Source organism: Moschus berezovskii, chromosome 16 (assembly GCF_049115385.1).
Source record: "Moschus berezovskii isolate FMDL1 chromosome 16, NW_MosBer_1.0, whole genome shotgun sequence".
NCBI lineage: Eukaryota > Metazoa > Chordata > Mammalia > Artiodactyla > Moschidae > Moschus > Moschus berezovskii.
In genome coordinates, this window is record NC_142475.1 from 35,940,025 (window position 1) to 35,952,859 (window position 12,835).

Below are 12,835 nucleotides of genomic sequence, written 5' to 3' on the forward strand. Positions count from 1 at the left end.
GTTCAAAAGTCAATAGAGCCTTAAATAGGTATATCATTTCCTGGAGATTAATTTTTTTAAAAAATGCTCATGTTAAAGTTTCTCAGGTTTACTAAGAAAACTGCTAAGATGCCATCCAAATTATCACCACAAAGTGTAGCTCAATACCCCTTGGTCAATCCTTTGAAGCCACACAGTCCAACACAGGAGCTAACAGCTGCACATGGCTATTTTAATTATATTTAAGAACAGATAAAATTTAGTTCTTCTGTCACACCAGCCACATTTTCATTGCTCATCAACCATGTGGTGCTGTGGCTACCATATCAGACAGTGCAGATTACTGAACATTTCCATCATTATAGCATGTTCCAGTGGCCAGTACAAACTTGAAAAAAAAAAAAAGTGTCTTTCTTCCCAATGTTGAAATCAAACTGTTTTGTTCTATAAATGTTACTTGAAAAGGAACTGAAAAAACAAGAATTTGGAAATGATTTCTGGCTTTTCTATATTTGTTTCAGTGATTTAAATAACCATATCTACAACACCTTTTAGAACTAACACCAAAAAAAGATGTGCTTTGCATCATAGGGGGCTGGAATGCAAAAGTAGGAAGTCAAGAGAAATCTGGAATAACAGGCAAGTTTGGCCCTGGAGTACAAAATAAAGTAGGGCAAGGCTAACAGACTTTTGTCAAGAGAAAACGCTGGTCATAGCAAACACTCTTTCAACAACCTAAGAGACGACTCTACACATGGACATCATCAGACAGTCAATACCAAAATCAGACTGATTATGTTCTTTGTAGCCAAAGATGGAGAAGATCTATACAACAGCAAAAACAAGACCTGGAGCTGACTGTGGCTCAGACCATAAGCACCTGATTGCAAAATTCAGGCTTAAAATGAAGAAAGTAGGGAAAAACACTAGGCCATTCAGGTATGACCTAAATCAAATCCCTTATACAGCAGAGGTGACAAATAGACTCAAGGAATTAGATCTGACAGGGTGCCTGAAGAACTATGGAAGGAAGTTTGTAACACTATACAGGAGGCAGTGAACAAAACCGTCCCAAAGAAAAAGATGCAAGAAAGTAAAGTAGTTGTCTGAGGAGGTTTTACAAATAGCTGGGGAGAGAAGAGAAGTAAAAGATAAAGGAGAAAAAGAAAGATATGCCCAACTGAATACAGGGTTCCAGAGAATAGCAAGGATAAATAAGAAGGTCTTATTAAAAGAACGATGCAAAGAAATGGAGGAAAACAATAGAATGGGAAAGACGCGAGACCTCGTCAAGAAAACTGGAGATATCAAGGGAACATTTCATGCAAGGATAGGCAAAATACAGGACAGAAATGGTAAGCAACTTAGAGAAGCAGAAGAGATTACGATGAGGGGGCAAGAAAACACAGAAGAACTGTGCAAAAAAGGTCTCAATGACCCAGATAACCACGATAGTATGATTACTCACCTAGAGCCAGACACCCTTGAGAACAAAGCTAGTGGAAGTGATGGAATTCCAGCCTAGCTACTTCAAATCCTAAAAGATGATGATGTTAAAGTACTGCACTCAATATGTCAGCAAACCTGGAAAACTCAGTAGTGGTCAAAGGAATGGAAAAAGTCAGTTTTCATTGCAATACCAAAGAATGTTCGAACTACCATAGAACTGCACTCATTTCACACACTAGAAAGGTTATGCTCCAAATCCTTCAAGCTAAGTTTCAGCAGTATGTAAACCAAGAAATTTTAGATGTACAAGCTGGGCTTTGAAGGGACAGAGGAACCAGAGATCAAACTGCCAATCTTCCTTGGAGCATGGAGAAAGCAAGGGAGTTCCAGAAAAACATCTACTTCTACTGCACTGACTATAAAGTGTTTGACTGTGTGGATCACAACAAACTGTGTACAATTCTTGAAATGGGAGTACCAGACCACCTCACTGGTCTTCTGAGAAACCTGCATGTGGGTCCAGAAGTAACAACTAGAGCTGGACATGGAACAAGAACCTGGTTCAAAACTGGGAAAAAGAGTATGGCAAGGCTGTACACTGTCAACCTATTTAACTTGTATGCAGGGTACATCATGAGAAACGCTGGGCTGCATGAAGCACAAGCTGGAATCAAGACTGCTGTGAGAAATATCAATAACCTCAGACATGCAGATGCTATCACTCTAACAGCAGAAAGTGAAGAAGAACTAAAGAGCCTCTTGATGAGGGTTTAAGAAGAGAGTGAAAAAGCTGGCTTAAAATTCAACATTTAAAAAACTAAGATCATGGCATCCAGTCTCATCACTTCACGACAAATATAAGGGGAAAAAGTGGAAACAGTGACAAATTTTATTTTCCTGGGCTCCAAAACTACTGCAGACACTGACTGCAGCCATGAAATTAAAAGATGCTTGCTCCTTGGAAGGAAAGTTATGACCAACCTAGACAGTGTATTAAAACAAACCTAGACAGTGTATCAAAAAGCAAGAGACATCACTTTGCCAACAAAGGTCTATATAGTCAAAGGTATAGTTTTTCCAGTAGTCCTGTGTTGATGTGAGGGCTGGACCATAAAGAAAGCTGAGCACCGAAAAACTGATGTTTTTGAACTGTGGTGTTGGAGAAGACTCTTGAGAGTCCCTTGGACTGCAAGGAGATCAAACCAGTCAATCCTGAAGGAAATCAACCCTGAATATTCACTGGAAGTACTGATGCTGAAGCTCCAATACTTTGGCCACCTGATGCGAAGAGCTGACTCACTGGAAAAGACCCTGATGTTGGGAAAGATTGAGGGAAGGAGGAGAAGTGGGCAGCAAAGGATGAGATGATTAGATAGCATCACCAACTCAATGGACATGAATTTGAGCAAACTCCGGGAGACAGTGGAGGACAGAGGAGCCTGGTGTGCTGCAGTCCCTGGGGTTGCAGAGTCAGACACATCCTAGCGACTAAACAACAACAAACCTACATTTTAAGGATAAGAAAAAGATTAAATATAATGCCATAATTTGGAATTTTGTAAAATTTTTGCTCATTGAGGATGAAGATCCCTTGTAACCTGTCTACTGTCCTTTCATACACATTTTAGATAGACTTTTATAAAAGTGATGTTCTTGTTTGGTTATTTTAGACAACTGTCAGATGTTTGAAACATCTAGTCCCCAACTCTTTGCCCCTGTTGTCACAAATCAGTTTTTTTTGTTGTTGCTATTGTTGCTGGTATAAGCTTTTAGAGACCCAAGATATCTGAGAAAGACAAAGATAAATTAGGAATCAGAGATAATTCAGCTCTGGCAAAGCTCACAGTGTACTAAAATAGTGGCTCCCAAATGTCTACCCAGAGAAGAGAAATATATGCGATGTAAATGTCATTGGTTCTCAATGAAAACAGCCTCTTAGGAGTTTTCCACTGATCATGTTTCCAGTATAAAGCCGTGTCCTTCATTTTGACATTGTTTTCCCTGCATTTCCTGATGTCAACTGTGTATCTTTTATGAAATTAGGTAAGAGTCTGTGAGTACCTTTGTGCTGTGAGTTTGCTAAGTCGCCTCGGTCATGTTCGATTCTTTTGCGACCCTATGGACTGTAGCCCACCAGGCTTCTCTGTCCATGAGACTCTCCAGCAAGAATATTGGAGTGGATTGCCATGCCCTCTTCCAGGGGACCTTCCCAACCCAGGGATTGAACGTGCGTCTCTTATGTCTCCTGTGTTGGCAGTCAGGTTCTTTACCACTGGTGCCACCCGGGAAACCCGAGTACCTCTGCATCTGTGCATGTAAGTTTTAATGTTAACAAAAAAGTTATAGGAACTCAGCACCCCCATTTAAAAAAATTGCTTGTCGATGAACACTAGAGGATTGAACATTTCTATAATAATGACCATAAATAAGCAGTCCAACAGTTATTTGCAGATGAAATGATAAGACAGGGTGGGAATAAACGCTGCTGAAGAAGTAATGATGAGAGGCTTCCAACATGAGAAGGAATAATTACTTCCAGCTACCACCACCATCCCCTCTAAAACAGGCAAGACTTCAAAGGAACTTGTAATTTCAGACTGGATTTGAAGAGGTGAGTCTGCACTCACAGATCAGGAGAAGGCATCCAAGCACAGGGGCCAAGTAGCAGACTGGGACTGACATATACACACTACTGTATATAAAATGGGCTTCCCTGGTGGCTCAGAGGTTAAAGCATCTGCCTCCAATGCGGGAGACCCGGGTTCGATCCCTGGGTTGGGAAGATCCCCTGGAGAAGGAAATGGTAACCCACTCCAGTATTCTTGCCTGGAAAATCCCCTGGATGGAGAAGCCTGGTAGGCTACAGTCCACGGGGTTGCAAAGAGTCTGACACGACTGAGCGACGGAACGGAACGGAATATATAAAATAGATAAACTAATAAGAACCTGCGGTATAGCACAGAGAACTCTATTCAATACTCTGTAATGGCCTCTATGGGGAAAGACACTTAATTAAAAAAAGAGTGGGTATATGTATAAATAATTCCCTTTGTGGTACACCTGAAACTAACACAATATGGCAAATCAAGTATAAACCAATATTTTTAAAAAAACAGAAAATAAAAAGTACAGATTAGGGAAGTCTGGAGCATTTACAAGAAGGAACAAGTCTTTTAAAACCTGAATGAAAAGAAATCATGAAGATGAGACAGGATAATCTAGGAGCAGATTATATAACGAGAGAGTGATGTCTTGGATATTAGGATAAGAGGTAATATTTTTCACTAAACAGTTGGAAAAGCAAGATTTTGAGCAGGAAGAAGTTTAGCTAATATGTTTCAGGAACATGGATGGCTATGATGAGATCATTCACATGTTGAGATGCAAGTGGCCTTCAGATACAGTTTGAAAGTGGAAGAGTCAGTCACGTCTCACTCTTTGTGACCCAATGGACTGTAGCCCGACAGGCTCCTCTGTGCATGGAATTCTCCAGGCAAGAATACCTGAGTGGGCAGCTATTCCCTTCTCCAGGGGATCGTTAACGACCCAGGAATCAAACCTGGGTCTCCCTCATTGCAGGCAGATTCTTTACCACCTGCGTCAAAGATACAGTTTAAGTCTCATTAAAACCCTCTCCCCTATCCCAACACATACCTGTATTACTTCATCTGAACTTCCAAAGCTTTCTTTCATGATTCAGGGCAGTATGCTACCACTGCAAGTCACCACTCAAAAGTTAGGCATCAAATGGATCATGTTGTTAATTATCAACATCATTACCTTTATCGCTTTCAATACTAGGCTCACCATAAGGACGATAAACAATGCCTGCAGGTGCAAGTCAACACATACTCCACTGCCCTTATGTCCCCACCGGGGAGTCCTACCACTGAGCGCTGGTGGGTGTGTATGTTGTAGACATGTTAAGCACATACACGCACACTGCCCTAGGAGACAATGACGACAAAACCACAAGCGAATAGCAGCGAGTGTGACTGAGTATTTCAGGAAGGATTTATATTCCCACTTAGCTCTTCAAATCAGACAATGCTTCTAAAATATTTCAGCAGTTTCTTCACTGATCGGTCTAGCTCTTCTTGGCTGGTATACAAACAAAAACAATGCTAAAGAATACTCTCTGAAAGATTAGCAATTCATTTTATGGTGGTATAAATTATTTCTAAAGATGCTTGTAGTCAGTTCTCAATATGACAGCAATTAAAACATTGTAAACACCAACTGTTACACTATCTCAGTCTCTCCTTAAGATTAGAGAGGAGAAGGGAGTGGGGATCAAGCATATGAAGTTCAGTTCACAGAAAGTTATCAATCCAGCTGTTTGCCTTCTTGGCTGCTGCTATTAAAAATCACGAGAAAAAAGGTACTGCTCTAAGTTCGCACTTTCCAATTTCAGCTGAATCCTAAAGTTTTGCCCCACCTTTCATTTTCAACCAGCCTACTCATTCCTCCCAAAAGTCTAATGACAAGCTCGTTTCACCCTATATAATAATCTTTCCTCAACTCTGTTGTGAATATATTGACAAACTTCTCTTTTCCCACTTCCAGACATTAGATTGTTAGATAGTACACTATTGTTTCTAATTTAGGTCAACCTATATGGGCACTTTTCTAAGCACTTAACGCTGCTAGGGTGGATCAGATTGCCTTAGTAGTCGTTTCCAACTCTTCTGCGACCTCATGGACTGTAGCCCACCAGGCTCCTCTGTCCATGGGATTTTCCACACAAGAATACTGGAGTGGGTTGTCATTTCCTTCTCCAAGCACTCATGCTGCTAGGGTAGATCAGATTACTGCTTGATAAACATTCACCCTCCTACCCTTGGAGTAGAATACGTTCCTATACAATGACTTTGGTCTTGACCATATGAGTTCATTTGGCCAGTGGATGTGAGTGTAGGAGATGTGAGCAACAGAGTTCAGCATGCTATGAAGTTTGCTTGGCTTCACATGTACTTGTGATAAGCAGGGAAAGAGCATGCCCAGAGGCAACTGCTCTTTCAAACTTCGCCCTAGGATGAGACACACAGAGTAGAACTGACCCCAGCCTCTTAGCCGAGAGAACTAGAGAAGGTGGGAGGTGCCAGACCCACAGGAGTCTGAAAGCCACAGTAGGATTCTGTTCGTTATCCTAAGGCCAGTGGGGACCTTTCAGGATGCAGCTTCTAGGGAAAGTCTTGCCCATCCCATCCAGGTGCTGTTTGAGGTCCCTTTAATTCCCATGTTGTTATGGAAGCATGTTACACAGCACAATGATTGTTTATGCATTTACCACAACACCAATGCCAACTTCTCTCCCTACAATGGTAACTCTAATTCAGGCAGGAGACAATAGTGACTAAGCTCTGGGAACGTCAATGAGAGTTTACAGGCACAGATACTTGCCTTGATGGGTTTCACCCCCTTTGAACACATGACCTAAACATTTCTGCACCAGGATAAGAGAAAGACATCCAGAGCGAGGGGAGCAATCCACAAGAGCCATGCCTATCTCAGAGCAGATCCTGAAGGCTGGCTCTGCGAGCAGCAGAAGGGAATCTGAGAAGCAGCTGGTGCTGGAGGAGGTGGCTCTGCCAGCTGATACTAAAATAAACTGGAGACTAGCAGGCATTTCATCAGCCATCAACCCTCTGCCCCTTTGTGCATGGCTGACTCCTTGTTATTCAGGCCTCCACTTCAGCATCATCTTCTCAGTGAAGACATTCCTGACCGCAAAATCTAAATAGCTTCCCAGGCAAACAACACCCCATCACTCCATTTTGATTCTCTAACACGTAGCACTTGGTGCTCTCTGATACAGAACTATGGATGTGTTTACTGCCTGACTCCAGAAATAAAAAAATAAGTCATGAGACAAAGGAGCCTTGCCTGTGTCATTGTTATAACCCTAGCACAGGGCCTGGTTCATGCAGCAGCATTCGGCAAATAACTGTTAAACGAGTAAGTGAATGAATGAATGTGCTTGTCCTTTTTTACACACCTGCTTGTCTCTGGTATTTGTTCTCCTCCGCAAGGCTGCTTCGAATGTTCCTTTTTAACAGGCATCTTCAAAGTCCATAAACGTATGCAAGGTTTAACAGGTATGTGTGTCTCTATTTCTCTGGGTAAAAAAACACTAGCTATCATCAGAGAATGAAAAGATCAGTATCTGCTGTGGACTGAACTGTGATCCCCCCTACACACAAATTCATACGCTAATGTTTTAAGCCCCAATGTAACTATATTTGGAAACAGGACCTTTAAAGAGGTAATCAAGGTAAAACGAAGCAATGAGGGCGAGCCCTAATCCAACATAACCAGTGCCCTTATTGAAAAAAACAAACAACAAAAAACAACTACCCTTTACTTGAGTAAGTAGGTAGGCTATATTCCTTACATACATCACCCAAATCTGGCTGGATGATGGATGATAGAATCATCTCATTTATTCATTCCCCAAATCTGGATGGACGATAGAATTGTTCCCATTCCATAGACCAGTAAATGAAGTCAGGATCTAAGTCCAGTCAATGGGTCACCTTAGCTACACATTACAGTCACTTGGAGAACTTGTTAAATCATTCTTACTTGGCCAACCAGGAAGAGCTCCCAAGTTCATTGGTCCTTGAAGAGCCCAGGCATCTGGTCCTTCTAATGATAAGCCAGAATTAAGAACCACTGAGAAAGGCAATCACAATTCCCAGATCTTGTGATGGTCTGCCTCTCCAGGTACTCATTGCAACTACTACCGCATGACTGTCAAAGGGCTCCTGTTCATGGCACGCTCAGTGCATCTTGGTTATTTTGTCCCAGTCCACCTCCATCCTGTTTCCACAACAGCCCAGTATTTCCTTGGGGATAATGCCCTCCTCCTCTTCCCACTCCTTACGGTTCAGGGGGGATTTCGCCTGAGCTCAAGCACAGGCACTGGCCCTAAACGCCTCAGCATGGTCCCTTATCCTGGATCACATGACCTATGCTGTCCAATCAGAGAGACCTCTGCACTTGTGTGAGAAAAGACGTGTCCACAGGAGGCTGGAGGCAGGAACTGCTAGGCCAGTCCTGACCTCCCAAGATGAAAAGCACTGTGTGAACAGGGCTACCACAGCAGAGGAGCCAACAGAGAAACAGAGTTCAGGTGACACAAGTAGAAACATAGTCTCCTGGGAAAGGTTTCATCCAGATCTGCACCCAGGCTTCTTAGTTGGGTGAGCCAATAGAAAGCCTCTTTGTACTCAAGCCTGGTTGAGTTAGGTTGGGTTTTCTAAGGCTGAAATTCGTATCACATGTGTCACATCAAACAAACTCCTAGTCTCACCACTACAAGGGTCTTCAGATGTCAGTGGAGTGGTTTTCGAATTGTGTGTTAGGTAAGGGAATGGGACTTTTATCCTAAGTTCAACAGGCTTCCCCTCGAGGGTTTTAAGCAAGCAAACTGCCATTTCAATGCTTTCCTAAAAAATTATCCTGTATCTGTATGCAACACATTTGGGAGGTTCAAAACTAGAATGAGAAACCCTAAGATTAAGGCTCTTGGGTTCTCCAGGTGAGAAGAGATGAAGACCTAAGTGAGGACAAAGGTAGTGAAAATGAGAGGAGATGTGTTTGTAAATTATTTAGATCAGGGGTTGATTAGTTTTACTGTCAAGGGTCTGGATAGTAAATATTTACAGCTTTGCTAACCAGACAGTGCTGCAATTGCCCAACTCTAACACTGCAGTACAAAAGTGAAAGTTGCTCAGTCGTGTCCAACTCTTTGCGACCCCGTGGACTACACAGTCCATGGAATTCTCCAGTCCAGAATACAAGAGTGGTTAGCTGTTCCCTTCTCCAGGGGATCTTCCCAACTCAGCGATCAAACCCAGGTCCCCCATGTTGCAGGCAGATTCTTTACCAGTTGAACCACCAGGGAAGCTCAATAATACTAGAGCGGGTAGACTATCCCTTCTCCAGTGGATCTTCCCGACCCAGGAATCAAACTGGGGTCTCCGGCATCACAGGCAGATTCTTTACCAGCTGAGCCACCAGGGAAGCGGCAGTACAAAGGCAGCAATAAATCCATAAACTAGGGAGCATAACTCTGTCCTAGGGTGGTCGTTTGCCAGACCCTGACTTAGACAGTGAAATGGGTCACACCTGGTAACTGACTAGATGTGGAGGAGGAGGAAAAGGGAGAGTCAAGTTGCTAGGTTTCTGCATCTTTATATTCTCAGTGTTTGGTCCCAGGATCATAAACTCATTGAGTCAGAGGACGAGAGAAACTTATTAAAATTATATAGTTTAACCACCTCATTTCATTGGTTATGATATTGAGGGCAGGTGCCTCTGATGTAGCAACTAGTTAGCAGTGAAGGAAGGGCCAGAATTTCCAACTGGCTTCAGCAGTGCCTCTATTGCACTCAACTGTTCTTCTCCGTGCCTTTTCCAAGGGAAAAAATAAAGGTTTCCCTCTTTGCCTTGAGACCACCATGCTATATGTAATAAAAATTACTGTCTATTTAATAAGCAATGCTAGGCATCTATGATTTGTCCTAGGGCCACTGAGAGACTGCCTCCCATCTGGAAACCTTAAAAATCTTATCTTTGTTTCACACATTTTCCCCAAGCCATTTCTGTGCTTCTGACTTTCTTTTTTTTTAAGATCTGATACGTTTTTTTAAAAGGATTGTGAAACATACATCATACTTCTTTGCTCTAAGGATTATTCACTTTCTAATCTGAACAATGTTTTATGTTAAAAGCATATAAAGAATTTATTCAAGCCAAGAACTAAAGCACTGCTTATTCAGCCTCATGACAAGAAAAGAATAAATCACAGACATGTTTTATCAGAATATAACCACAGTTGACTCCAATTGAAGACCAAAAAATCTACTATGAGGCAAGTAAAATGCTTTATGCCTGCTATGCAAAACCAAAAACCAAACAAAGAAAAAGCCTAGAAGAAAATACGCCAAATACTAACAGTGGCTGTCTTTCGAAGTTCAGTTCAGTCTCTCAGTCGCGTCCGACTCTTTGCGACCCCATGAATCACAGCACGCCAGGCCTCCCTGCCCATCACCAACTCCCAGAGTTCACTCGAAGTTAGGTCCCTGAATAATATTTTTTTCTACTTTCCAAAGGGTATATGTAATAAATGTGTAATTATGATTATTTTAAAAGGTTAAATTGACTGGTAAGGAAATGCTGCTATGTTGCATTTTTTTTAATTCTTGAATTTCTAATAGTATCTCCCTCTAGGATAGTAACTGCTGCTGCTGCTAAGTCACTTCAGTTGTGTCCAACTCTGTGCGACCCCATAGACGGAAGCCTACCAGGCTCTCCCGTCCCTGGGATTCTCCAGGCAAGAACACTGGAGTGGGTTGCCATTTCCTGCTCCAATGCATGAAAGTGAAAAGTGAAAGTGAAGTCGCTCAGTCGTGTTCGACTCTTAGCGACCCCATGGACTGCAGCCCACCAGGCTCCTCCATCCATGGGATTTTCCAGGCAAGAGTACTGGAGTGGGTTGCCATTGCCTTCTCCCTAGGATAGTAACAGAATATAGCAAATTGTGTAAAAAAATTTTAAAAACCTTCAGGTTTGCAACAAACTATGCTTTTAGGTCTTTGTAACTGGATAAATTATTTTTTTAATAAAGCTTTGTTAACTGGATAAATTATTTTCCTTCATACATAGTGAATGATTCTTCTTTATGTATTCCCACACACCATCAATCAGTTCAGTTGCTCAGTCGTGTCCAACTCTTTGCGACCCCATGAATCACAGCACGCCAGGCCTCCCTGTCCATCACCAACTCGTGGAGTTCACGCAAACTCATGTCCATCGAGTTGGTGATGCCATCCCTCCTCATTATTACCCTTATTTCCCTGTACAGTACCCTTTTTTCTTTCTCTCATCGCCTGACAAACCCAACATGGTTGGCTGACTGAATCTAAGTTCAAGCTTTTCTGAAAGATTAAACATGGTGGTCTCACTGCCCTCAGGGGAGAGGTCTTGCTCACCTCTTTCTTCTTTCAGGGAGTCTTGACCTACTGGTGGCTCCCTGAGACTGGGAACCCAGATGTCCAAACAGACGACAAAGGCGTCACCACAGAGCACGTGGTCATGCCAACAGGCGAGTCCTCTGGGTTCCACAGTTGGCTCTTCCATAGAGGCCAGCTCGGCATCACCCCGCTCTCCTCCATTTCCACCCCAATGATGAAGAACTGGTGGGAAGACACAGAGGACAAGCAAGGAGAAAAAGCTAGGTCAGAATGGAGAGAGGCAGCTGTGGGAGACCCATGGGGACCTCTCTTTAAGTTCAAAAAGACCCAGTCAGCAGAAAGGAGCAGATGGGCAAGTCTCTAGGAAGCAGTCAGCAGAATGTGCACTTAAATCAAGTTCCAAAATGCCGCCATCTGAACACACAAGGGTCTGCAGGTGCCTAGAGGAGCAGCTTTGTGATCTGAGCCAGCACTTTCCACTCACCCCTTCCAGGCTAACTTAGAGCTGGCTGCCACTTCAACAACAACCCCTGATCTCAAATATAAAGTACACTCTTACTCCAAGAAGCTCCATAAACAGAACACATTCTCTCTCAGGGCTTAATCTATTAATATGTTAGTTGGCCTGACAGCTTTTGTCACATCTGAGTGATTACATGTAGCCTATAGTCGGACATGACTGAGCGACTTCACTGTCACTTTTCCTTTCATGCACTGGAGAAGGAAATGGCAACCCACTCCAGTGTTCTTGCCTGGAGAATCCCAGGGACTGGGGAGCCTGGTGGGCTGCCATCTATGGGGTCGCACAGAGTCAGACACGACTGAAGTGACTTAGCAGCAGCAGCAGCAGCAGCAGCAGCATAGTACTAGGATGGAAGTTAGGAAACCTAAGGCTTTTTTCTCATCCCATTGCACATAGTTCCAAAAGCCTGAGGTGCTGAGAAAAATGTCAATTCAGGCAACAGTAGTTTTCTGAGGACCTACTATGCACCAGGTATTTTAGGAGCTCACACACACAGTGGTTATAATCGTAGTGGAAGAAACTTTCCTCTTCGGAAATGGGCGTTCCTAGAAAATCTACACTTAGATTGCCAACTTTCTTAAAAATAATAAAATACACCTAGATAATGGAAGTTAATTGGTCACAAGGCTTATACTCAGCAATCAGATACTAGAGTTTGAATACTGGGTCTTCTGAGTAATTAACCAGCCCAGCCCAATGAAAAACAAACCACCACCTACAACAACAAAACCCCTACAAGTCCTGACATAAGATAACCCACTCCCTTGGCCTAAAAAATATCCAGCCAATTCATCTTACAATGAAAACTATGATTGACAAACCCCATTTATAGAGATCTTCCTAATTTTCAGCATGGGCTATTTAAATATAAAGAAAGCGTAATATCTACAAACATCTGACAATA

General features: G+C 42.6%; 1 protein-coding gene across 3 annotated transcripts in view; it reads right to left on the reverse strand.

Moving 5' to 3' along the window:
* SAMD12 (sterile alpha motif domain containing 12) overlaps window positions 1-12,835 on the reverse strand; it is a 480,276-nt gene that overhangs the window by 447,641 nt on the left and 19,800 nt on the right. For all 3 annotated transcript variants that reach the window (XM_088844767.1, XM_055431826.2, XM_055431828.2), the window contains exon 2: window positions 11,427-11,630. In XM_088844767.1, the coding sequence (XP_088700893.1) occupies window positions 11,427-11,630 (204 nt within the window). The remainder of the gene's footprint in view (window positions 1-11,426; window positions 11,631-12,835) is intronic.